Source organism: Triturus cristatus, chromosome 8, assembly GCF_964204655.1.
Source record: "Triturus cristatus chromosome 8, aTriCri1.1, whole genome shotgun sequence".
Taxonomy (NCBI): domain Eukaryota; kingdom Metazoa; phylum Chordata; class Amphibia; order Caudata; family Salamandridae; genus Triturus; species Triturus cristatus.
In genome coordinates, this window is record NC_140591.1 from 47,484,597 (window position 1) to 47,511,318 (window position 26,722).

The following is a 26,722-nucleotide window of genomic DNA, read 5'->3' on the forward strand; positions in this document are numbered from 1 at the left end:
TACCCGGACCTTATGAAAATATTAAAAGTCCTATTACCCGCCGGTATTTACGAGAAACTCAAAGAAAAGGAGGTGGGAGACCAAAAGATAGATTGGACAGTATTAGAAAACGAAGAAAAGGCCCGAGCTGCAGGTTCAGGGCTTGGGGAAAGGACTACAGCATTACCAGGATTATTAGTGCAGGTACTACCACGTTTATTAACTACGAAAAAGGAAGATTGGGGTGCAATCTCAGCCTGTAAACAAAAACAAGATGAAGACACTAGTGATTTCTATTCCCGATTTGAAAAATGTTTTGGTATTAATAGTGGCATAAAAGCAAGTAGTGAATCGTATCCACATCTGTTTGTGACAAAATTAGTTGAGAATTCCCTGCCCCAAGTCAAGAGTAGAGTACTGAAATTCGAGAGTACCTGGCAAGGAAACACACCGTCACAGATGTTACAAATGTTACAATATCATCACAATAGAATTAGGGAAGAACAAGAACATGAACAAAGACGTATGAAAGACACAAAAATGAAAATGCTTGTTGCCCAGTCAGTTCCAGTTGACGGTCATAAAAAGGGTATGACACAGTCCAATGATTCAGTAGGTCCTGTTAGAGGGACATGCAACTATTGTAAACAGCCAGGTCATTATATACACGATTGCGCAGTTCTGAAACATAATATCTCTACGGGTATAACGAAAGAGAGACCACGTCCGCCTAGACAGGATCAGATCCAACAACAAGTACCTCAGAATATACAGCCTATGCCAGCTGTACAACAGACCGCACCACAACCACAACAACAATTACAACAACAGCCACAGCCTATTGCTGCAACACAAAACACGACACAACAGATGTACCAGTATGCACAAAATGACTATCCAGAGTATCAGCGCTACACATGAAATAGCCTAGAGAGGGAAGTTGGCTTACCCCTTATTGAGGTTCCAGTAGACCAAGAGGGTCCTTATGTACAAAGTCAGTTATTAGGGAAAGATAGAAAGTTTCTACTCGATACAGGGGCAAGCAGAACCACTTTCCGTCACAGCGAAGTCCCAGGGGTACCCCTCTCAGGCTCACAAAATATTTCCCTTGGTTTTTCAGGAAAGCCTACTGTTAACGAAGTATCGCAACCACTTGCATTTACAGTCGGTCCATTAACACGGACTACAGATCTATTACTTACGAAATCATGTCCAGAAAACTTGTTAGGTATAAAAACATTGAAGGCTCTAGGAGCTGTAATATGTTGTTCTCCGGAAGGAGTACGACTATTTTTGCGTGACTTTAAAGGTCACTACGTGTCTAGAGACATGGATCGCCGGTTACAGAATCTACCTGCACATTTATGGGCACAAGGCCCCACTGATGTAGGTTGTATGCACATTACACCATATCCAGTCACACTCAAAACAGGAGTGGTACTACCACGAATGCGACAATACAAATTACCGCCAGATGCTGTTGTGGCTTTACTGCAAATCATTGACGAGCTCATCGCACAAGGAGTGGTTGTAGAAACCGACTCCAATATATGTAATTCCCCGATAATTCCGATTCTTAAACGAACCGATCCAAAAGCACCACCAGTATATCGATTAGTTATTGATCTGCGAGAATTAAATAAATGCATTGTACCACAATACCCCGTGGTCCCAGATATCTCTTCATTATTAACGGCCATAGATTCAGAAGCAACGTTCTTTACTGTAATTGATCTCAAGAACGCTTTCTTTAGCGTCCCAATCGATCCGGAAAGCCAATATTTGTTCGGATTCAGTTTAAATGGACGAAGTTTTAAATTCACACGTGCACCTCAAGGATTCACAGAAAGCCCCAGCATCTATAGCCAAGCACTGAAAAGAGAACTTGACAGTATTCACATGCCAGCTAACACTGCCCTGCTTCAATACGTCGATGATCTGCTGATCACCGCACGAAGCGAACCTGAATGTGAAAAAGCATCACTGACGGTTTTACATTTCTTAGCCGACAAGGGGCACAAAGTGTCCCCTTCGAAACTACAATTCTGTGTACAGCAAGTTGTGTACCTAGGGCACTTGCTGTCCAAATGGGGGAGACAGCTCACACCTGATCGCATCCAGTTAATTGTAAACATGCCACCACCCAAGACACAAAAGGAGGTACGGGCCTTCATAGGCCTCACTTCGTACTGTAGGCAGTGGATTCCCCAATATGCATTTTTAGCTAAACCACTCATTCAGTTAACAACACAGGAGGCAGCGACACCGACTGTCCTCCCTTGGACTCAGGAACATACACAAGCTTTTGAAAGCTTAAAGAAAGCTTTATGCCAAGCACCTGTTTTAGCAACGCCATGTTACAGCAAACGTTTTACACTTTTTGTTACAGAACGTGAAGGTACTGCTTTGTCAGTACTCACGCAGGAACAGGCAGGATCACACAAGCCATGTGCTTATTTTTCTAGTACATTAGATCCCGTAGCTCAGGCTCTTCCTGCGTGCCTGAAATCAGTCGCAGCAACAGCTTTAGCAATCAGACAAAGCGACGCCATAGTGTTAGGACATCAATTGACAGTACAAGTACCACACGCAGTAGAGGTTCTCCTGAACCGGACCCAAACACAACACTTGACTATAGCAAGACTGACGGGTTACGAATTAACATTGTTCCAGCCACACATAGAAATCAGACGCTGTAGTACATTAAATCCTGCCACACTTTTGCCATTAAATGGAACAGACCCATTGGCACATGATTGTATTGAAGTCATTACTATTACAACAAAACCCAGACAAGACTTGACAGATATTCCATTATCAGACCCAGACCTGACATTATATGTAGATGGTTCATGCATGAGAACAAATGCAGGAGAATTAGTGGCCGCTTATGCAGTCACAACAGACACTGAAATTATTGAAACAAATTGTATCGACACCTTGTCAGCTCAAGCAGCAGAGCTCATCGCTCTGACACAAGCCTGTATTCAAGCCAAAAATAAGAAAGTCAACATATACACAGATTCACGTTATGCATTCGGAGTCGTCCATGACTTCGGCGTACTGTGGCGAGAGAGAGGTTATTTAACTTCTCACGGTGCCCACATCCAGCACGGTCCCCTTATTCAAGCTCTGTTAGATGCAATACATCTGCCTACTTCAATATCTATCATGAAGTGTAAAGCCCATACAAAAGTAACTGACATTATTTCTCAGGGTAATGACCTAGCTGACAGAACAGCTAAACAGACTGCTCAGAATCAGACTCGTCCAATTGACACGACAAAGACAATAGTTCCGACACCAACACACTGCATGACAGTTAAGGATCCCGCCCTTGATGTAATTGACATACAGACACATGCTACACCAGAAGAAATAAAGAGATGGACTGAATTAGGAGGGATCCAAACGGATCAAGGATGGATGACGAAGGGAAAATCTATATGGTTTCTCCCCGACTCAATGGTTCAGGTCATCATTAACACAATACATAGTCCAGCGCACCTAGGAGAGAAAGCTATGCTAGACAGAATTCAACACATTTGGTTTAATAAACACTTACGAGCAGCGGCTAAACAGAAAGTACGTACCTGTATGATTTGTTGTCAGTTCAATCCAGGAAAAGGCGTACCTGTAGACCAGGGTGGATTTCAACCCCCCGATCACCCTTTTGAAGTCCTCCAGATGGATTATATCCAGATGGAACGTTGTCGAGGATTCAAATATGTCCTCGTAGTTGTGTGCGCTCTTTCCCGGTGGACAGAGGCGTATCCCGTCTCAGATTACACTGCCCCGACTACTGCCAAACAGTTAGTTCGAGAATTCTTCCCACGGTATGGTTTGCCCCGTATCGTGTACTCCGATAATGGCCAACCGTTCTCATCCGAGCTCATGAAACATGTTTCACTTCTGTTAGGCTACCAATGGAAATTCCACTGTGTCCGACATCCCGAGGCAGCAGGTCTCGTGGAACGACATAATCAAACTCTGAAAATTAGACTGTCAAAAATATGTAGAGAAAAAGGTGTCGACTGGATAACAGCTTTACCAGTCGCGCTCTTTTACATGAGAATGGTAGCACACTCTCGAACAGGGCTATCCCCGTATGAGGTGATCTTCGGTAGACCACCAAATATGTGGGGGACGCCTATACCTCGTAAAATAACTGATGTTGATTGTAATATGCTGACAGATTACCTGGCTTCCTTGATGTCTGCACTACAATCTTGTCGTTCACAGGTAGCTGCAGCTTTTCCCGACAACACTGAGGTGAAGCCCCACGACGTGGTTCCGGGGGACCTCGTGTTTGTGAGGAATTTTGACAGGAGGAGCCAGCTGGAGCCTCGGTGGCGGTTGCCGAAGCTCGTCATTTTAACCACAAGGACAGCCGTGAAGATTGAGGGACGTAAAGGGTGGTTGCACTCGAGCCACATCAAAAGATTTTATGGACTACCGTCCGACGTGAACCCTCAGCCCTGCATTCCCTCACAGACTGATTCAAAACTACCCCTGGTTGAACAAACCAAGAGTGAAAACTATAAACTGAAACTAAGGTCTAGCAAGTCAGACAATTTGATTGTTTAAGTCCTCTCCAAGGTGAATCGGTTGAATTTGTCTCTGACATGTATCCTCTAGACCGAAATAGAGAGAAAAATGGACAGAAACAGCTCAGGACACATGCGTACTGTAAATCACTTCGTAGTCACTGCATAGTGACATTGTTAATTATGTTTTTTCTAAGTCTTCTGATTATTATCTCCGGTATATTATTACACATGTATTACCCTATCTCCAAGCATGTTTTCAATGCTACTGCCGAACATTCTTTTAGTGAATTACCCCCACATGAGTTGTCCTATAGATTTGCGCTGCGCAACAACACATTCATTAGTATGTTACATCATTCTCATCAGACCAGCAATGCTACAAATTGTTGGATATGTGGCCGACTCCCTCCCTATCAGAAATACAAGGGAGTTCTGCCCCTCTTTCCGTATCCATTCACACACAATGGCTCCTGTGGAGCATGGTTTAGTTGGATTAATTCCCTAGATTCAAATACAGTAGTTTATCAAGACAATTGGGTATGGGGAAACCTGAACCTAGTTTTACTTAAAGTCTGCTACCCTAACAAGGAGGGACTTCCCAAAAGAACAGGAACTGATCTAGAAAATGAAGTATATGGATTAGGTAACTTTACACTTAATCTTATGATCCTGAATATTGAATCCGAAGCTACACCAATCTTGCCCGCTATGTCAGTATTTCCAGTTAGAGGCGAATTATGTGTAAGAAAGAACGGTTCAAAACACATGGGCCATAGTAAATGTACCACTGTAATAGAATTCAGTGATAAAGGCAAATCTACATTTAGAGCTTCCCGTCACTCCTACTTCATCTGTGGTCACACCGCATACATACGCCTACCCCTAGATTGGGATGGTACCTGTTACATTGCATTCCTTCTGCCACCTGTTTTCCTAGCCCCGCCTGATTATCATAGGAACACCCATTTAGTACACAATAGACAGCAGAGAGACCTCCCGATTGTCGACTACACTGAAACAGCATGGGAGAAATACACAGATTTCAATAAAGGTTTCTTTCCCTACATAGGTACAGTCACCAATAGTAAGCCGATACGTAGATTAACTAGAACCCTTGAAGCAGTAGTGAATGAAACTACTTCCGCTTTGGGCAACTTAACGGAGGAGCAGTCTGCGATGCGGATTGTTGTTCTCCAAAATCGTCTTGTCCTTGACGTCATTCTGGCCGATAGGGGCGGAGCTTGTAGGGTCATCGGATCAAGTTGCTGTGTTTTCATACCAGAAAACGCGCCGTCAGTATATAAAGCCATAACTCGACTTCACAGAATCCAGGCACCTGGACTTGGTCCGGTTGGTTCTGGAGCATGTTGTCAGCCTGGGGATGGAGGATCCTATCCTTCCTAGGTATTGGCTTTCTCATACTATTCAGTTGCTGCTTGTGTCTACAATGTGGGCCAGCGATTTGTGGTCTGTGTGCCACATCGTGTATCCCGCCTTCAAATTTTCATTCAAGATCTCGGAAGAAGAAAGAAGAACAAATGATGCTATATGAACAGATTGATGGATTGATGAAGATGGATATTTCATGAGGGTCCGTAGGGGACAAGGAGGGAATGTGGAAATATGAATTTTTATGGTCAATTGTGTCCCCTATCTTAGACTCCAACGGCTCCATGTACATGCTATAAGTACATGTATGTTCCCTCCAGTTTCAGCTATGAAAACGCAAATACATGCGCGTCCAACGTCAACATGCCCTCTTTCAGATCCGCCATGAATGGGTCGAATATTCCATTCCTAAGTATGAAAGGCCACCGACTTTATGCGGTTCACTCTTCTAGTTTTGTAGTTAAGGCGAGTAGGCCCTGAATTCTGCCATCAAGCCTTTTTCTGTTTCTGCCTCTGAAATGCTCCAGCTTGGACCTGCATCCGTGTCCATGAACTTTGTCTTACTCCCTGCGCGGCTAACGGTGCCTGACGCGGCCTGTTGCCTGCCAAAAACTGTATTCAGCCTTCAAGTTATCAGCTCCGCTCCTCATTCAATACATTCCTGTCTAGTAGTTTAGGTAAACATCCCTCCAGCTACCGAGCAAAAGGCTCGGCCTCGCTGTCTTTTTGCAAGTAATTCATAGCCCCTGTTACTATGGAAGATTCCTGCCCCCTCGCATCACATGTAGACACCTAGACGCTTGTACACGCACTAACAGTCAGTATAGAATAGGATCTGTCCGAGAAGACCCTTCCTTCCAGATAATATAGTTCCTTAAACACAAGATCCACATGTAGGGCCAAATGTCAAGTTCCCTTCACCCTCTAGTTATACGTCAATCACGCGTCATGCGGCTGCGCGCGCATCTCTGTCAAATATTTCTGCTGACACTGCAGGATTCTCTTATGGATCCACCCACTTGTGACATCATTTTTAATGACGTTTCTAGTATACGCCTGTATTTACGCCTATTTTCATTACGTATGTGTATTCTTATCTGTATTTTCAGCTGTTACGCCTCCTGCATCTGTCCTAATGCAATGCTTTCCATATAAATATTGTTACTTGTCAATAATGTATGACTGATCCCTTCCTGAACCTTCGTGGTGATGGAATATGGTTGCCTAGTTCGAACTATAATTCCTTTGTAAGGAATAAAGCCCTTTTCAGAACCTCTAATACCACGGATTCTGCCTCTTATTTTGACTGAGTTATTCTTACTAGACTTTACCGCATAAAAAATAGTACAGGTAATTTAAATATTTACCACACTTTGTGTCAGGTGCTATTGTGCAATGCACAGTACAATTCAGTTCGCGGGCATATCGGTTCTAACGCTGACTGTTTCCGTGCCTCATGAAAAATAGAATGTGTTCTATATCTGAGCACTCTTAAAGCTGTCAATGGCATGTGACACTCCACAACACTGTACATTCAGAGGCCATGTGCTGTGCTGAACATTCTACAGATAAAATGTAGTGTTTATAAGAATGTACAAAGGCTGCTTCCTACAAATATACTACGTGTTGTACATCCGAGGACACACAGTGCTGGAAGTCACATTTGATAGTGCATTGTAGAACAGCGAGAACATAGGCTGCACTTAACATATAGATCGAACCGTATACATATATTCACATATACTGTGCAGTGTATCAGAGCATGTACAAAGCGCTTTACTGTGCATTATGTGCATGTAAAGTGCCATATCAGTTAACTATAGCAATGACAGCACTCATCAAAGCTGTGGCTTTGATAAGCTCAGCGCAGGATCGTCATCCTGTTTCCATATGCTCTGCCTGCATAGAAAGACATTCAGATGGCTCCCCACAGAATCCAGAAAGACGGTCACCCACGCACTCATCACCAGTAGACTTGACTACGGCAACGCACTCTATACCGGAGTTACCCAGAAACAGCTCAGGAAACTACAGAACGTCCAAAATGCTGCAGGCAGACTGGCCCTCGACATCCCCCGCCGCAGCCACATGACACAACACCTCCAACAACTCCACTGGCTCCCTATCAACAAGATAATCATCTTCAAGCTCCTCACGCATGCCTAGAAGGCTCTCCACAACGCTGAGCAGAATAGCTGAACCACCTTCTCGCTTTTCACACACCTGCCAGCAACTCCACTCCGCCCAACTCGCCCTGGCCCCTGTCCCATGGATCCCCAAGACCAGAACCGGAGGAAGATCCTTCTCCTACCTCAACGCCAAGACCTGAAACATGCTGCCCCTCCACCTCATGCAATCCGCATCATTGATCCAGTTCAGAAAGGACCTCAAGACCTGCCTCTTCGACTGAACCTCCTCACGCAGACTGATCAGCAGCCACCCCTCCCCCCCCCACTTCAGCATCTTGAGACACTCACGGGTGAGTATCTGCGCTTTACAAACTGCTGATTGATTGATTTTAAGCGCCGTATGCAATAAACATATTCATGTTTTTGATAAATGCGTAGTGTTTGAGGTTTTAATCTTATTTGATGCTACTTCAGTTTTTCTAGAGAACATGCATGCAAACATTTTACTTTGCTGAATGTACATTTTATTGCAAATGTTTGCCAGTAAAACTGTTGCTAAGCGCTCCCAGTGGGTTTTGTGGAGGAGCGGTTCACCGAGTAGACATGGGAGGTCAGTAGTAGATAATACTAGGTGTGAGAATTTGGCCAACAGATTATTAAAAAGTATTAATTGAGAACATTAAAATCAATGGTAATAGCATACTTGTACAGCGTGATGATTACTCAGAAACGTCTTGGCGCTAAGAAATAAGGGCCACATTTACGACAGCCAGGTTTTGCGACTTGCAGATTGCGATTTTTAGCAACTCGCAATATGTGAGTCGCAAAATCTGAAGTACAACAGTATCTCAGACACTGGTTGCAATTCCCAAATTGCTCACAAGAGACCTGCCTCATTAATATTCATAAGGCAGGTCATAATTTGAGACTCATTTTGAATGACTGGCACTCACAGGGATGGTGGCCTGCTGGGGTCAGCAGACAACCAGATCTGTCAATGCTTTTTAAATAAAGCAGTTTTGCGATTGCATTCCCGATTGCAAAACATTCATACATACCAGTGCGACTCGCTGTTAGGAAGGGACGCCCTTTACACGCCCCTTTCTAATAGTGAATTGCAAACCCTATTTTGCGATTTGGTAATAGATTACTGTCTCGCAAAATGGGGTTAGTACATAGGAAAATGCATTTTACCATTCGCAAACGGCCTACTGGTAAATTGCGTCGTACATCTGAGCGTATTAGCAAGATAAAAATGTTTTAATGCTTCCAGGAAGTCAAAGATCTCTGGTTTTCCGTATTTGTCCTTTTTCCTACGTTAGAAATAGAAAAGGAAGTGTAAAAGAGTACATGAATATATGAGATAATGGGCAGAAGGTACAAATCCCACCCACCTTCCCGCTCACTGTTTCTGTCCCACGCTCACCCTTCCGCTCACTGTTTCTCTCCCCCTCCCAACCACTCACCATCCCGCTCACTGTTTCTGTCCCCACCCTCTCCACACTTTCTGTCAACCACCCACCCACCCACCCAGTGCTCATTGTTTCTGTCCCCCAACCACCCACCCTCAGCTCACTGTTTCTGTCCCGCACCCACCCTCCTCTCACTGTTTCTGTTGCCTAGCTCACTGTTTCTGTCCCCACCCACCCACCGCTCACTGTTTCTGTTGCCTAGCTCACTGTTTCTGTCCCCCACCCACCCACCCTCTGCTCACTGTTTCTGTCCCCCACCCACCCACCCTCTGCTCACTGTTTCTGTTGCCTAGCTCACTGTTTCGGTCCCCCACTCACCCACCCTCCACCCACTGTTTCTGTTGCCTAGCTCACTGTTTCTGTCCCCTCCCCACACCCAGGGACGTTTTTTAAATGTATTTACATTTTTTTAAGGACGACCAGGCAGCAAACTGCTGCTGACCCGTACACCTTAAAGTGCTTTCGCGCTAATTCTATTTCTTTTTTGTATTTTACCAATCCATCCTGGATTGATAAAAGTAAAAATAATTGCACCCGCATCATTTTGTCGGCAAGCATGAATAATAGAGCATATGCACATGCTTAGAAAAATGACACACCAAAGCTTTTTGCCCTGCTGCACAGATTCTTGCGGATGCTGTACAGCACTGTTAAAAGGCAGTGTCAAAGCCAACAGGACCCAATGGCAATACCTATTGGCTTTGCCATTGCTTGGTTTTTTTTCAACTCTGAAGTCTTCCAGTTTTATTCTGTCTAATGCCCTATCTTTATGTTTTTTGGGACATGTTGAAACACACTTCACACTCTTTGATGGAGTGAGAGTCTGGCCGGTACACCACAAAGAATTGGTGAGGCTCAGATGAAGCCTTCTTCCTTCCACAAGAATGATTCTTGATAACAAGTTGAGGCAGTTCCACTAGATAATTTGGCATAAAAAGTGAATTGAAGCTCAAGAATGCTTTCTATACTGAAAAGCGAGTGAAGAGTTTAGAAGATGATTTCTGGCAGAAAAACTGCAGAAAAAAGGGTTAAAAATACAGATTGTGTTCGAAGGATTCGTAAAGGAATACAGTGCCTATTTCATTTGCCTCATGTTAAACCTATCAGTTCTATTTTTTCCTCATTTGTAGATAGGCTTAGGCAGCAGTCTAGAGGTAAAAGGTGATGCAGTTTATGTTGTTCTGCTCCATTAGGTATGTTAGACTCTAAAATATATATGTTCATTTGGTACCCTCCTGCTTTCCTTGTTTCTATACTCCCCACCTGCTTTCCTGTTGTTTCTAACCCACCCTCTGTTTCTCACACCCTTCTCCGTTCTCTATTGTGTCCCCCCCCCCCCTCGTGTCTCAACCCACAAGCTGCATTTTTACATTTTGCACTGCAGCACAAGCTGCTGTATAACATGACTTGAAGTAAAAAAAAAATAGGAAAAATCACTATGATGGGGGTCAGTGCTAGCCGCTTCAAAGTGCTTTTATTGTATTGTTTTCTTTAGCCATGTTGTACAGCAGTGTGATCTTACATATAAGAACATTAACAGTGCCAATAGATTTTGCAAAGGCCAAACCTGTTGGCTTTGCCAATGCTTACTTAATATGGCTAAGTCACCCTTAAGCTAGGCCTAACAAGCCATGAGGCAGAGTGCTGTATATTAGAAAGTGGAACATGTACTTTTACTTCTGGGATAGATAGATGCTACACTTCAGAGGACGTTTTCATCAAGCTGGACGAACCTTATATCCCATTGGCTAGTGACTGCAACCTCCCTTGAGGGCATAAAAAGGGCACCCCTGGCACAGAGAACTTCGATCTCGTTGGACTGGAGAAGAGTACTGAAGAACTGCCCTGCTTCACAAAGGACCGGCAAGAAGGCTGTACTGATGTGGACTGTTCTTAAGAATCTGGTGGCTAGCAAAGGAGGAAGAACTGTGCCTGCTGTTTCTTGCTCGTGGAAAGGCCAACCTCCGAGTCCAGCCTAAGCAAGAGACTCCAAAGATCAGTTGGCTGACCTCCTGTTCGTAGCACAGGGCCACAGCAGCTGAAGAAGCCTGCTGAGGCAAGTTAGTAGCCAAGATTCCCAAATTGCTGCTCCTCGCCGTGGTGCAGCTCAAGGGACCAAGACCCAATGCTCCAAAATTGCCCCCGAGTCTACTGAACCCAGGAGAGTCATCAGAGTGCAACTATGTCACCAATTAACAAGTTACCAACAAAAGGAGAAAACTGCTGAAACCTCTGTACTGGGCGACTGATAGCTCAGCGACTGGACTTCTACCAAGCTCAAGAGAACTTCGAGGGACATCAACCTAGGATCGCCTCACCAAGCTGGTGGACCATGGAGTAGCCCCAGGTCAACCCCTGTCGACTGTATAGCATCTTCAGGTTCATTGAGCATTTTCAGTATCCTGTATCCCTTGTATCAGGACCACTCCATAGAAGTCAATGACAATGAGTTACTGACGCTGGAACTGAACTGAAGATTGCTTTTCTAGGATATGTAAATGTTTCTGTGGGCCTTTCTGGTCCAACCTGACTGGCTTTCTGTTGGAGTGGATTGCCTAAAGTACTCTTAAGTAACTACATTGATACTTGCCACAGCTTTTCCTGAAAACATTTCTAAGTGTCATTCGTTGAATTTGCCATTGCCTGTTTGTGGTTAAGTAAAAAAAAATTGATTTACTATACATTTTAAAATCTGTATCTCTGGAACCCTCTGATGGATCTATTTCATTTTGGTGTCAAATATTCTATAAAAATCTGATCTATTTTTATGAATTTGTGTCAGATATCTCGTGTATTTCTCCTTCAATTGTTTAGATGCTGGTTAAATGCTTTACACATGTTCATTTGTGTAAGTCGGAGTGCTCTGAGCCACAGCTACCCGGGGTCGAGCTACGTTTTTAACAAAGTCTGATTGATCTTAAAGGGGTTGGTAGTATGTCACACGGTGAGGTCACACAACCACACCATATAATACACCCCATTTCATCACACCTAAGAAGTTTAAAATGTTTATTTTAAAATTTTGAGTCTAGTACATAAAATATGTACACTAACCACAAAAAATGTAAAAATCAAAGCAGTTACGCATGTAATGGTCAGTGAAAACAAGATAAATGTTTCTAACATTGTTAGCGGATCGCTGATGTCCTAGCACCCTAATGCTATATCTAATCGCTATACTAATCCTCAGATAAAGCATTAAATAGCAAGACCTGCCGTGCGAATTTCAAAAGATGGATCATACAGCATACTGTTCAATAGTTGGTGGCAGCTATTCCTTATCATAGGTCTGCTGCAGAAGCCGGATGGGTGAACTAGGTGAAGGACGCCTTCTGCATGGCTTCTGGAATCAATTCTCTGGTCATGATCTCTGGCAAAAGTAGTGGCATGAATACCTCTCCTAATCAGGTTGTCAAGTCCTGGGGTTTTAATACCACTTGACCACTGATTTTAATTAACATTTACAAAATAAAACAGGTTTTGGAGACACTAAGCCTAACTAAAAAGAGAAAGTATACTAATGGTGCAAAATGTGCCAGATGGATCCACATGTAGACATTAAGCGTCTATCTTTGTAAATAATAAGCTTATTCTGCAAATAGCCATATAGCAATGGTTGTGTCCATTAACTTTAGCAACTAAGAAAATAAGTTACTTACGTATGACTGTAGTTCTCCAGTTGGCCTCTTTCATAGATTCACATGCTTGAATCATTCCCCGTCAACGAAGTGGGAGTCTCACGGTATAATTTGAAAGCAGTACAGTATAATACACCTAGATTATAATGGCTGTAAAACATTCACTTCAGTAACGTATCCACATCATGTATTAAGAACCAAACATCAGCCAATCGGGCGACAGCACCCTCTAGAACACTCCCCACAGAGGCTTCACTCACTCAGATTTTCAAGCACTAATGAAAGAAAAATAATCCCATAAAAATAAATGGACCGTCTACTGCTAGGAGGGTGGGTCGCATGTAAATCTATGAAAGATGCCCATACTGGAGAACCACAGTCACAGGTAAGTAACTTATTTTCTTCTCCAGTATCGACTCTTTCATAGATTCACATGCTTGAATCAGAATAGCTAGCAGTTGGAACACATGCACAATGATTACAATGACACAATAGTGGTTGGTGGGATAATAGAATAAGCAAAGGCTTACCTTATTGGAATAAACAACGCAACTCTCTGCCGTGACCACTCCAGGCATTAGTGTCGTGTCAACATGTGCCTGTTCTTCCATGTTGCCACTTGACATATTTCTTCTAGCAATACACCAGCTAAAAGAGCAGTAGCTGTAGAAACAGCTTTGGCAGAGTGCGCTCGTAACTTGTCTGTTAAAGGTCTTCCAGTCTTATTGTGGCAGAGCTGGATAGCTTATGACATCCATCAAGCTATACTCGGCTTGGGAACTGGAAAATGCTTACGATGGGTTGTATTTATATCCAGCATCTAGTCTGTTTGCCTGAATTGTCTTGTAAATAGAATTTCAGGCATCTTTTAACATCCAAAGTATGTAAAGATCTTTCGACAGTACACTGAGGATTCGGAAAGAATGTCTTCAGTACAGTCGAATCATTTAAATTAAAATCTGTTGGAACTTTAGGGATAAATATGGGATTGTTTCGTAGAACCACGCTATTACGCTTGAACTGGTTATTTAATTGTGAAGACCTATATATTCCCTAACTCTTCTTGCCCATGTAGGAGCAATGAAAGTGCAATTTTACATGTTAAAAATGTCATTTTTTGGTTTGTAAATGGGTTCAAATGGAGACTTCATCAGTTGTGCAAGCACTGTGTGTTGCCAAGATGGAGGTATTTTCGTTATTGGAGGAATGACTCCGAAAGACATTTAAGAAATTGGTTGACCGCCTTACGAGACCATATAAATGGTGAACCAGTCGATCTTCTAAATCTCAAAACTGATACTAAGTGCACTTTAATTGAAGCATGGACCAAACCTGGTTTTGCTAAAAGTAATAGATAGGGTAGAATCTGTTCTAGTGTTGCTGATGTATGGTGAATTTCAGATTTTTGGCACCATAAAGAGAAACGCTTCCATTTCAGCTTGCACATCCTTATGGTAGTATCAGCTCTGGCTTTGGCAAGAATTTTTCTCCAATCTTGTGGTGTATTCAAGTTTGCAAACTCGGATTCAGGAGCGAGCCCGACCAGTGCAAGAATGTCTGGTCTGGATTAAGAACCTGGTTGTGGTTCATTATCAGTAATATAGGTAGAGGTTTCAGCTGAATGTGACACTTTTCTGATGGGAGCAGTAGTTCAGTAAACTAACGATGTCTAGGCCATCTTTGGGCAATCAATATTATTCTACATGGTTCTATCTTCATTTTACTAAAAAGTCTTGGGAGTAATGAGATCAGGTGAAAAGCGTAAGCAAAGATCCCTGACCATCTGATTGAAACCGCGTTCCCACTTGACCCCTGCTGTGCGTGCCAACTTTCATAAAATCGGCATCTTCAAGTTTTCTTGCATCAGAATTTGGCCTGTCCCAACAACCGAAAATGTTGTCCAGAATGTCCTGGTTGAGCTCCCATTTGTGACCGCTGTTCCTTAGTTCTGCACAGTGTATCTGCTAGAACATTGCTTGTTCCTGGAACATGTTCATCCTTGATCTTTATTTGTTGTTGCAGAACCCACCCTTTTCTTGTGCTTCTTGCGATAGAAATGTAGATCTTGTACACCCTTGCGTGCTTATATAATGCGTGCTGGTGGGGTTTTCTGTACGAATCAATACAGATGATCCTTTTAATCTGGGTAGTAATGACTGTAGACTCAATGCTATGGCCTTGAGTTCCAACAATTTGATATACAGTTTCATTTGATAGAGTACATTTCCCACAGATTCTTAAATCCTGTGGGTGAGCGCCCCACCCATCTAAAGAGGCATCTGTGGTGATAACAAATTCCGGTGCCTGAGGTAGCAAAGTTAATCCTGTCAACAGATTGGTATCCTTCATTTACCAGGGTAAAGACGCTCTCATGTTCAGAGTGATTTGGATTATGTCGTTGAATGAGCCTTGAGTTTAAAGCTATTGCTTGTCTAACCCTTCCTATGAAGACCACATTCTGAGGTGGCAAAATAGCACCAGAGAAGTGCAAGAGGACATCAGACCCAGAATTGATTTGAATAGGCATACTGAAACGGACTTTCTTTTCAGTAATTTGTGCATCAAGAGTTTTAGTTTTATTTGTTTTTCTTGTGACAGAAATGCTTTGTCTTGAATTGTATCCAGAACTGCTCCCAAGAACATTATCTTCGCTGAAGGTTTAAGCTGAGATTTATGCGGATTAAGGGTAAGACCGAGGTTGTTGGAACAGTTTTTGACAGGCCCTTGTTGCCTTCATTGTCTGACGAGATGTTGCCACCCTAATCATCAAATCGTCACGGTATGGGAATACCTGAACGCCTATCTGTCGTATATGAGCTAAGCATTTTGTAAAAATACGGGGAGCTGATTTCAGCCTGAAAGGGATAACCTTGAATTGATAATGATGCTGGCTATCCTGAATCTTAAGAACTTGCGATGTCTTGGTTGAATTGGGATGTGAAAGTAGGCATCCCGGAGAACCAATGTTGACATGTGATCTCCGTGATTGAGAAGATGTAAGATGTCTTGACCATGCGAAAGGATTGTTTTCTTAACTATATGTTTGGCTTCCTCCGATCCAAAATGAGTAGCCATTCTGCTGTTTTCTTTCTTATCAAGAAGAATCTGGAATAAAAATCCATTCCTTCCTGGGTGCAGGGTACTCTTTTCTCTCGCTCCTTTGCTGATCATTGTTACTATTTTCCACTGAAGCAGGTGCAGAAGAGGCGGATGTGCTCCCTTCGGAGTGGTATTTGGTGGTCTTTGAATGAATTCCAAGGTATGACCGTAGCTGATTAGATCTAAAATCCATCTGTCTGTTATCAGTTTCCATTGACGTAAATAATTTGTGATCCAGCATCTGGTTGGTTGCTGGGACAGAGAGGGTGTAACCAACCCCATCAATTCTTCATTGTTATTGACCAGTGTCCCTTCCTTGAGAAGTCTGTTTCCTTCTTGGTGCTTGTTTGTTGTAACCTGCTGTTGGTGGCATTCTAAACTGTTGCTGGGGACGTGAAGGTCGATACTGCTGTTGAAAGGGCTGATATCCATATGCTTGATACCCTCCTCTGTATAAATATAGCCCTCTTTCTCCTCAAAAGCGTTTTTCTCATCTACAAGGTACCTTTTTTCTGTTATGAGTGTCCTTTTTAATTGCCTGTAAGGCATCATCCACATGCTTGCCAAACAATGCTTCCCCATCATATGGCATTTCCAAGATTTCTGATCTGAACGATGTGGTTTTCAACCATCCTTTACTTCTGAGAAGTCGCTTCCACCAGCGTGTGAAAGCCTGTCAACACGATGTTCATCACGCAGTCAACAATTTATGTGAAGTTCTTTCCCCTTTCTGTAGTATCTTTTTTGCTCCTCTTCTTACATCTTCCGGCAAGGGAACTATGTATGCGGCGATGTGTGACCACATTTGCCTGTCATAACGGCCAATACTAGCTAATGAATTGGTGGCTTGAACAGTAGTTGCTGCCAGAGGGTAGAAACGTTTCCCTATGTTATCCAAGCACCGGCCTTCTCTATCAGGTGGTGTTGAGATGGGCGTGGGCGGATTCTCGGATCGACATTGAGCTGCTTGCATAACTATCGTATCTGGTTTTTGGATGACCAAGTATGCCAGTCAATTTTCTGGTGCTTTATATTTTTTATCCAATCTAGGTAAACCCGCAGAAACTGTAACTGGTTTCTTCAAGAAACAGATTGTTTGATACTCAAAGGTAATTGAAACCTCTTTGTGGTCTTCTCCATCAAATTATGAAATGTTCTAATGTCCTCCAGTGGAGAGTCTACCGGTTGGGATGCCAGCTGAGATGGTGCTGGAATTAGGCTGTCATCCCATTCATTGGGTCCGAATTGATTGTCTGGGATTTCCCTTTTTCACTATCCTCATCCAAGAATACTCCATCATCCACTGCAATGTTTAAAGTTAGTTTTCTTTTGGGTGTCAGAGGCATAAGGTAAATTACACAGTGTGCAAGGAGTGTCAGTTTGTACTTGAGGGGATTGTGGCGGTCTTATTTGCTGTGATGGAGTTGCATCCATTGTAGGTTCTGAAGACCTCCTGTAATAATCCTGCAACATACCTTGGGGGTCATTCATTAAAGTTAATGACATCTAAACCATGCCTAAAAAACACAATGTGGGCCCCTGTGTCTAGAAGCATGTTGTTGAGGTACTGGAGTGTTCCTTTTCTTAGGACGATTCCCCTCATCCACCTGTAGGTGGCATGCTTCATCATTGGGGATCTCCTCGCACTACGAGCCTAGTCGTAGTGCGGGCTACTACCCCCTCTCTGAAAGGGGGAGCAGAGGGATGTTTTGATGGAGATACTGAGGTATACTAAAACTCTAGATGAGCTTGGTTTAGTGAGACAGGAGTGAAATAAAGATGTGAGTGACTAAACCTGACTCAATGGTGTGATAATCAACTTTAATCTGGCATCCACAGGTCAGGTTTAAAACATGAAGCTTAGACAGAGGGAGATTAGATCTGTCAAAGCAATGAAACGGTCGACATGTTTCTGCCTAGCACTCCCCTAGGGGATGTAACGACTTGCATCAGGACCAAGGTGGGTAAGAAGAGAAGTGAAGTGCAATATCTACTGAAGCTATTTTAGTAAGTGGAGACAGTGTATATTAATACATATATACAACTAGCAGTTTGAGTGAAAATTCACCCACCCGTTTGGTGGAGAGCAAGTCTCCACCAAACAGTGCTTTGGATCCAAAGTCAATGCCGAAAGACATGCCTCAACCAGCCTTAAGGACGACAGAACCATCAATGCCGAGATCCGACACCAACTAAAGTATTTGCCCAGCTTCCGCTATTGGAAGTTCCTGAGAGGAGGCAAAAGATTTTCAGAAACCCCTTCACAGGAAAGATTCTTGCCAAGCCTCATGCTCCGGAGCCTGCACATACCTCCTTCCACCACATCCCCACAAAGTGGGAGTTGGTCTTTGAGGAAGAAGATTCACCCTTCATCCTCCTACACTTCCAAGGTCAAAAAAGGTCTGGGACACCAAACAAGCTCACTACCTCCTCCCTCTGTTCCTAGGTTTTCCCCTTCACCACTGCCCGAGTAGTTCAGCGGCTGAGATTAATTCAAGCTTTGCATCCATCACTTTTTTGTATACTTTGCTGGCAAGGACAGGCAGTGAGAATTGTCACACACTATCACATCGCAAATTCAGTTGGCCTCCTCCCCAACTATGATGGGCCTCAATTGGAGGAAGTACAAAACCTGCCTGAGGCAGACATGAAAGGGGAGAGTTGCTGGTTGTGTTGGGCAAAATAATTTCCACTGCAAATATCAGCTGATCCATTGATGCTGCAAACAGGCCCTCTAGAGGCATTAACACCCGCACCCTTCCCCATCTGTCAGGCCTGGATCTATATCCCTGGTTTCTGACCTATGGTGCAGTATCACCTAGTCAACGACTGCTTAATGGGGAGCATATTTTCAGCCTTCAGGTCGACAATATGCTAGAAAAAATCATGAACGACACAGACCTTTACAAGTCCTTGGGTGCCCTCGACTTTTTGCAAACATCAACTTGGTGATGAATTCAAAGCGCCTGCATCCACTAAAAGGCAGGGCTACTTGCACCAGTCCTCCTCACATCTAATGTTACAAGAGCCTTTGGAGGTCTAGACTTGCCTGAAAGTAGCTCACTATACTTATAACTTCGAATACATGCAAACGTGTTTGTTAACTGTTTATATGAATATTGATATCTTACTCTTCCTATGTCTGTCTTACTCCTACTGAGACCCCTGACTGCCTCCTGCGGAGCACGGGAATCATAAACGAGGCTTCCAGTTTTCAGGTTTTTACTGATTTTTACAGATAAATACAGACAGAAAACAATCTATTTCCTGCCTGTATTTTTATTAAAAAAGCAGAAAAATACTGAACATTGTGCTTTTTGTGAGTGACTCTCATTGTTGTCCTTCATGAATTCCACATCAACTGCTAAGCGGAATGAAACCGTGGGGATTTAAATTCAGGATGAGATTCCCTTAAATACAAGCATGTTAACATATATTTGTATATAATGTTAATATTTACCTGTCGGTGTAAAGTTTTGTTATATGTGGTTTCTTAACTTGCTAAAATGCGACAGGAATCAAAGTATGAATGCATGTTTATCATTTTACCTATGTGAAATATACCATTTTACAATTCCATTTACTCTCAAAAAATAAAATAAGTATGGATAAATACAGACTGAAATGTAAAGAAAATAAATACCATAAAACCGGCAGCTCTAATCATAAATCTTTGCTCAGCATTGGAAATTCTACATACACACTATTCAAATACCACAAGAACACTTCTCAGGAGTTTGAAATGATTCAGAACACCCTGCTTCTGTTGGTGCTTTCTTCCTCCTTTGGCAGCCCTTTTTATTCAGCGAGTTGAATCACGTGAACAAAGGACACACACATTTGCACACTCCACTGAAGGAATTCCTACTTTCTCATGTGCTTAAGTAGGGGCTAATGGGAGGGTACTGCCCAGGAGAACATTGTTACCATAAAGTAGAAGGAAGCATTCTAATCCCATCACAAAGTGTAAAGGCAAAACAGTCAACTTTGGTTCAACGCTACCATGAGGATGCAAGTTGGAAGAGGTTCTTGTTGTACATCTTTATTCTAATTGGTTTCTGAAATACTTGGTTCTGTGAATGCCTGAATTAGCTGCACACTGTATGACATCTATGCAGAGATGGTTGTAATTAGCGCAATGGAGAGGGAACAGAGGCCCAGGGCACTGCTACCTGTTCCTATCACTGTGAAATCACTGTTTGATTTTTTTGTTATTAATATAGAAGAGTTCAGCATAGTTATGGTCTCAGGAAGAATCAAAGAAAAGGCATATCCCATGGCTAATCAGAACCTGGAGGAAGTTAAAAACGGTCCCAGCCTTGTAGGTAAGTAATTTTGTTTTAATAGTATCCAACAGCATGTAACCAATCACAGCAATCAAAGTGATCAACAGCTTTGAGCCTCAGTTTGTGTGTTGCAAGCAGACATTGACCCTTATCACTTTGACCTAACTACAGCGCCAAGTACTCCTGATCGGACCATCATGGCAAGTGCAACTTCAATAGTGGTGGCGTTATGTCTGCTATTGTAGGATACTTTATATTGTTCCTCACCCAAATGCCCACTAACCCTATGATTGTTACCTCCGCATTAAAAAAATAACCAACTACTCAGAGACAAAGCGAGACAGACACTAGTTCCTTCAGCCCTGCCTACCACGGCTCAAGGATCTTTTTTGATATTTTAGATACTGTGTCTGTTCCTCATAATGTTGTTCTTGCATACTTTTTTTCATAGTTGATTAGGAACCAGAGTTGAGGTTAAAGTTAGCATATTATGATGTATTATCTTTCTCTTTTTGTCTTATGGAAATTCTGTCATATTGTACGGTTTTTAGAGTCATTGCATTTTTCCTGTAAGGTAGCCTTTAAGTATGGGACTGCATATGGCTTTTTGCTTAAATGTTATTTTAAGAACTGACATCCCCATTGGTCTCTGCCCTTTCCCGTCCTCAACGTTAAACTCTATCTGGGACCATCTCATGCTTCCTGATCATCCAGGTGAACCTGTTTATCCAGTAAAACTTGAGTTTTTTTTACTCTCCCTTCTCCTGCCCTTTGGCTCTACAGGAGTTTCCTCTGGACTACCTGCACAGCCTCCAGCCATTTACTTCTCAGTGGTTGTCTGTCCTCCTGAAGTTGCACTTCAAAGTTGTTATCACTTTCCTTACAATACTTGTAAGCTATTGGTGTTGTGCCTGTATTTAGTTTGAGATACGTTTGCCAGGCACTGAGGGCTTCACACTAAAACAATGCAGCTTTGAGAAGACTCAATCCTGAGGTAGTGCCCTAATACTTTCCAAAGGAATGCTCATTCCGACCCCAACATTAATCGCGCTACAGCCATCCAACTCACCAGGCATTGGACTCTTGGTCCATTTTTCACAAAAGGTCCGATGAAACTGACATAACTGCAGATCCATAGTCCCCAGCGTAGGCCTCCCTGCCTGACAGCGCAATGTATTTAGAGTGATCTGTCAGCAGTTGTGCCAGGAACATCCTGGTCGCTCATGAGAAGGGTCAGGTGGTAGCTGGATGAGGGTGCAAAGGCCACACATAAAATATTCATAAAAAGAGTAAAGACAATATGCTCAGTGCTTCAAGTAAGGCCTGATCTGAAGAATGTATACATACAAAACAAGTTAATCCGATGTATTGAGATTAAAAGTGAACAGAAAATTATTTAGTACACAATCCTGCATTTTTCAAGCATAGTTCATTATCCAGTTAACCCCATATGTTTTGACCTCATAAGAAGATCTTTAAGTCATCTTCAAGACAATTATTCATTTAGAGACCAGTAACTGTCTCCTAAAAAACAGAAAAATTCATATTTTCAAATTTTCATGGTAAAATCTTCCTGATCATAGGTGATAGAGCTCCTGGATTGATGAATTCATTGCTTTAAGATGATGTAGAGATTCGATTTTTTTTGTTTAATTAATTGTTTTGAGATAGTAGAATTTTTATATCCCAAATATGTCCATGTAGTTCCCCTCAATACCAATGTAAGCCACTGTTACACATATAGATTGTTTTACAATGATCTTTCATTGATAATGATGCAGCATGGCAAGGTTTCCTTTTTCTATTTTAAGAGCTAGAGTAGTTCTCTTGGAAAGTTGGTTGCATTACTGACGCAACTTGATTGTTTTCCACTTACTGTTGATGTCCCCCCTAGCTCCTGAACATTTTATGTCCCTATGGTATAATTCAGTACACAGTGATTTTTGTCCCTCTCTGGACTTCCTGTTATGTTCTTTTTTCAAGACTTGCCACATAGTTTTTCATAACTGCCCAACATTTATTTATCCAAGCAAAGCTTGACAATTCCTTTGTATTAAAATAATGTATATCTGTGTTTAACAACATTTCCCAAATACAAGTTTCATTGTTCTCATCATTTTGCAGCCAACCAGTCAGGAAAAAGAAGCTTTAATGAGAAAGAGTCCCTGAACCTCTTGCACGAAAAACATCAAGGAGTCCACAAGAGTGAGAGCTGCTTCACATGCTGTGAATGTGAGAAGATCTTTAACCAGAAGGTGCTACCTGCAGATCATCAAAGAATCCATGAACAGAAACACTTTCCCTGCACCAATTTTGAAAAGAGTTTTACCGAAATGCCAACCCTTGTTGAGCATCAAATGTTCCATACAGGAAAGAGGCCTTTTCTGTGCACAGTGTGTGAAAAGAGCTTTACTCGAAAGCAAAATCTTCTAACACACCAAAGATTACACACCGGAATGAGGCCCTTCCAATGCATCACGTGTGAGAAAAGCTTTAATCAAAAAGCACATCTTCTAGTGCACCAAAGAACACACATGGGCGAAAGGCCATACCACTGCACCCTGTGTGAGAAAAGCTTTACTATGAAGCAAAATCTTTTAACTCACCAGAAAATCCACACAGGTGACAGACCACATCACTGCACTGAATGTGGGAAGAGTTTTACTCAAAAGCAACATCTTTTAATTCACCATAGAGTCCATACTGGAGTTAGGCCCTATCACTGTACCATTTGTGAGAAACACTTTACTAACCAGTCAAGTCTTCATAAACACCTAACAACACATACTGGCCAGAGGCCTTATCAATGCACTGAGTGTGACAAAAGGTTTACTCATACATCAGCTCTCCTTTGCCATCAAAAAACACACACGGGAGAGAGGCCATTTAACTGCACGGAGTGTGAAAAAACATTTACTAGAAAGTCACATCTTCTAATACATCAAAGAATCCACACAGGTGTAAAGCCTTATCATTGTAATGTGTGTAAAAAGAGCTTTACTCAAAAAATAAATCTTCTAACTCACCAAATAGTCCACACAGGGACAAGTCCCTTTCACTGCAGTGAATGTGAGAAAAGTTTCTCTCAAAAGTCAACTCTCCGAAAGCACCAGTTATTGCATAATAGAGCTATACTAACATGAGTGAGGCCATCTTGCTGCAGTGATTTTGAAAAGGGATTTATTCACTTGTCACTCTTTCTCCAGCACCCGAGTAGCCACAAGCAGTGAGGCATTTTCATTGAACTAAGCAAGAAATAAGATTTCTCCACAAGATCCATTTTCTGCCACACCAGCAAACCTACAAAGGAAAGAAAAGTGAAAAGCAAGATTCACAAATACATATGTGTCCAATCAAAACCAAACATGGCCATAAAAAATAATTCCCTGCAGAAATGGATCTATAAAATCTAGAAAGCAGTTACTTTCCTACCTATGTCTAGTAGTTGTGCAGCAACCTAAAACCTAATAAACAGTCTAATCTGTGTAATTCATAAAGACCATTGTTCATAATAAACCAGGATAATAAAAAGCTGGCAAGCTCCTCACATTTAGAATTCACCTCCCTGACTTCTTCTGCCCGATTAATTGGGATTTGGACCAGGTGATCTACTTCCCACAACCTGTGGGATCCTCTTTGTCTTGTTCCATACGATAAATCCAGAGCTCCTGGCTGTCGCAGCTTTCGTAAATGCAAGAAGGACTTTCAGTTCAGTTGATCGGCCATTACTCTGCATTGTTCTGCTGAATCGGGCTCAGCCATTGTTTTGCTCAGTGGATCGGGCTGCTGTACGCACTGCCTACTGCTAGTCTTCTTATCAACAGTATTCACTCAGCTCTTTTTTGCAATCAACAGGGGCACCTGAAAGGGATTCTCTGTGTCACCAATTTTGTACGCCATTGCAATGTGGCTGCATGACGCTCGACTGCAAAACTAACTTTTTGCATTTGGTGGGGCCAGTGGCGTAACAAAACTTGAGGGGGCCGCCCTGCAGGGTGCATGGAGGGGCCCCCTCCAGACGCAATCTGGAGCTCTCCAGCAGAAGTGCGGTGCAGAGGGGGCCCCCTTGATATTGGGGCCCCCCGCACTGCAGGGGCCTGTGTTACGCCCTTGGGTGGGGCATTGCGATAGGATGGCAGAGTTCTGGGCTTCAGTGTATTACTGCAAAGATGAAGTGGTCTGACACAGCGCCGAGGTTGTCTTGGAGGCCCTGCTTAAGTATGTCAAAGATATTCTGACTGACATTCGTAAGCCTAAAGCAATGATGCTGCTTTTGGCCGAGAGGAGAGTATCAATGCACTAAGGCTGACATGCCGTGTTTGAAAGACATGATTTATTTCCAGGCTCAACTCAAAGAATCCTGGTCACTAATACCAGTTAATCCTCACCCAAAAGACAATTGGGGTGCACTTTGCACATATCTGGCAACCAACTTGTTAAGGGAAGTTTGGTGACTATGCTGAAATGGCTGATACCAGGGAACTGTCAGAGTGACATTACCTATGAGGCTCTCTCCTCAAGCATTTTCTTTGCATGAGCAAGCATGCAGATTTGCGTGACTTGCAACTGTGAAACAAATGTAGATTATTGATACACATCGTGCATTGACTGCAGCTCTGTAACCTTAGCAATAATTACCTCCCTCTCCTGCAGACTATGTGAATGAGTACCAGTATTAGGACATTGTAAATGTATGTAATGGAATCCTTGTCTGTTCTTGGTATCCTTATTATTTGTTATGCCTGTTTAATTTGGAAATCTTAATTAAAAAACGAATAAATCAAACACTGTGAATGGCGTCTCAAGTGATTTTAAAATAAAACATCCATCATGGGTAAGAATGCAACATGAAAAACCTAGGGAGGGATATACGAGCACATTGCAGTTTATGGTGTCAAGTAATGACCAAGAAAGGGAAATAGAAAAATAAGAAGAAAGTCATGAGCCTTATAGGAATTGACTTCACTGTAGTGACGTTGATTAGTTAGTAATGATAAGAGTTAATCCTTTCATGCCTTATGACTGTATGTAGGTGACAGCACATGTGGATGAAATTTGAACTCCATTATTAACTGTTACAGTGATCAGTAATAGTGTTTTTTTTTGTAAATTTTTTTTATTTGATTTTCATTGCGCGCAAGTAATAGACAACTTTATTAGCTGTTAAATTTCACATAGGAGTTTGTACATGCATTTTAGTACATTACCTTTGCAGCTGTAGGCATTGTTACCTTTTATCGCTTTACTGCTCCACTTTATGTTAGGTTGAAAGTACAATAAAGGATTTAACTTCATTGTTTACATCATAGCGATAACAATCGCCTATCATTGGTTCGAATAGATACATGACATTGTGCCGCAATGGGGAACAAAATGTGAATCGAGGTTGAGATCAACTGGGATACATTGTGTAGGAGGATATACATAGCATTGGACGTAGCTGAGCCTTGTAGGAAGTTTTAGTTTCTAGCCATATTGAGTAAGGTCTCAAGAGCCTTAGCTGGGTATGAGGTCTAGTATTTGTATTTGTCCCATAGCCGTAGTGATCAGTAATAGTGTTACCACATGAATATGACAGTGCTGCCCACATTCTCTACGGTTCTTCAACAGTATCAGTTCTCTCTTGTGAGAAAGCAGGAGTAGATGGTGTTGCTGTTAGCGACTATATTCAAAACAATCTTATATCCTCTCTTGGCCTCATTATTAGGATGAATTAATTAGAAGTCCTGCTCCCAGTTGTTATGCAAATACTTGATTAAAAACAATTTAATGTAAAAACAAAAAGAAAAACTCTAGAGACCTATTCTCCACAAGCGCGCACACACTTGCTCTCCCTCTGTCTCATGTTGCATTGGATACAAGGTCTCTAGGGGAGACCCTCGATGCAGCCTTTACAATGGCCCACCAGAGTCCAGCATTATAGTTAGGGCTCCCGGTTTTATGGTATTTATTTTTTTGCCATTTCCGTCTGTATTTATCCATATTTATTTTTGGGCATTTTTTCTGTATTTATCCACATTTATTTTTGCCACAAGTAAAAGACAACGCTACAGCTAGTATTTTTCCACATTTATTTAAATTGACAATGCACATATGCGCTCCCTTAAACTAGCGATTTGTAGTGCCTTTAGCAGTGCTTTAAATGGTCCGGTACTGAGTAATTTGAAAAGCAGAGTAGCT

At 42.3% G+C, this 26,722-nt stretch overlaps 1 protein-coding gene across 2 annotated transcripts in view; it reads left to right on the top strand.

Annotated features, from left to right (window-relative positions):
- LOC146799990 (uncharacterized) overlaps window positions 1–25,327 on the top strand; it is a 190,837-nt gene extending 165,510 nt beyond the window's left edge. For both annotated transcript variants that reach the window (XM_085620926.1, XM_085620927.1), the window contains 2 exons: window positions 20,480–20,581; window positions 22,667–25,327. In XM_085620926.1, the coding sequence (XP_085477052.1) occupies window positions 20,480–20,581; window positions 22,667–23,685 (1,121 nt within the window). In that variant the 3' untranslated portion in view covers window positions 23,686–25,327. The remainder of the gene's footprint in view (window positions 1–20,479; window positions 20,582–22,666) is intronic.
- The last annotated feature ends 1,395 nt before the right edge of the window (window positions 25,328–26,722 follow it).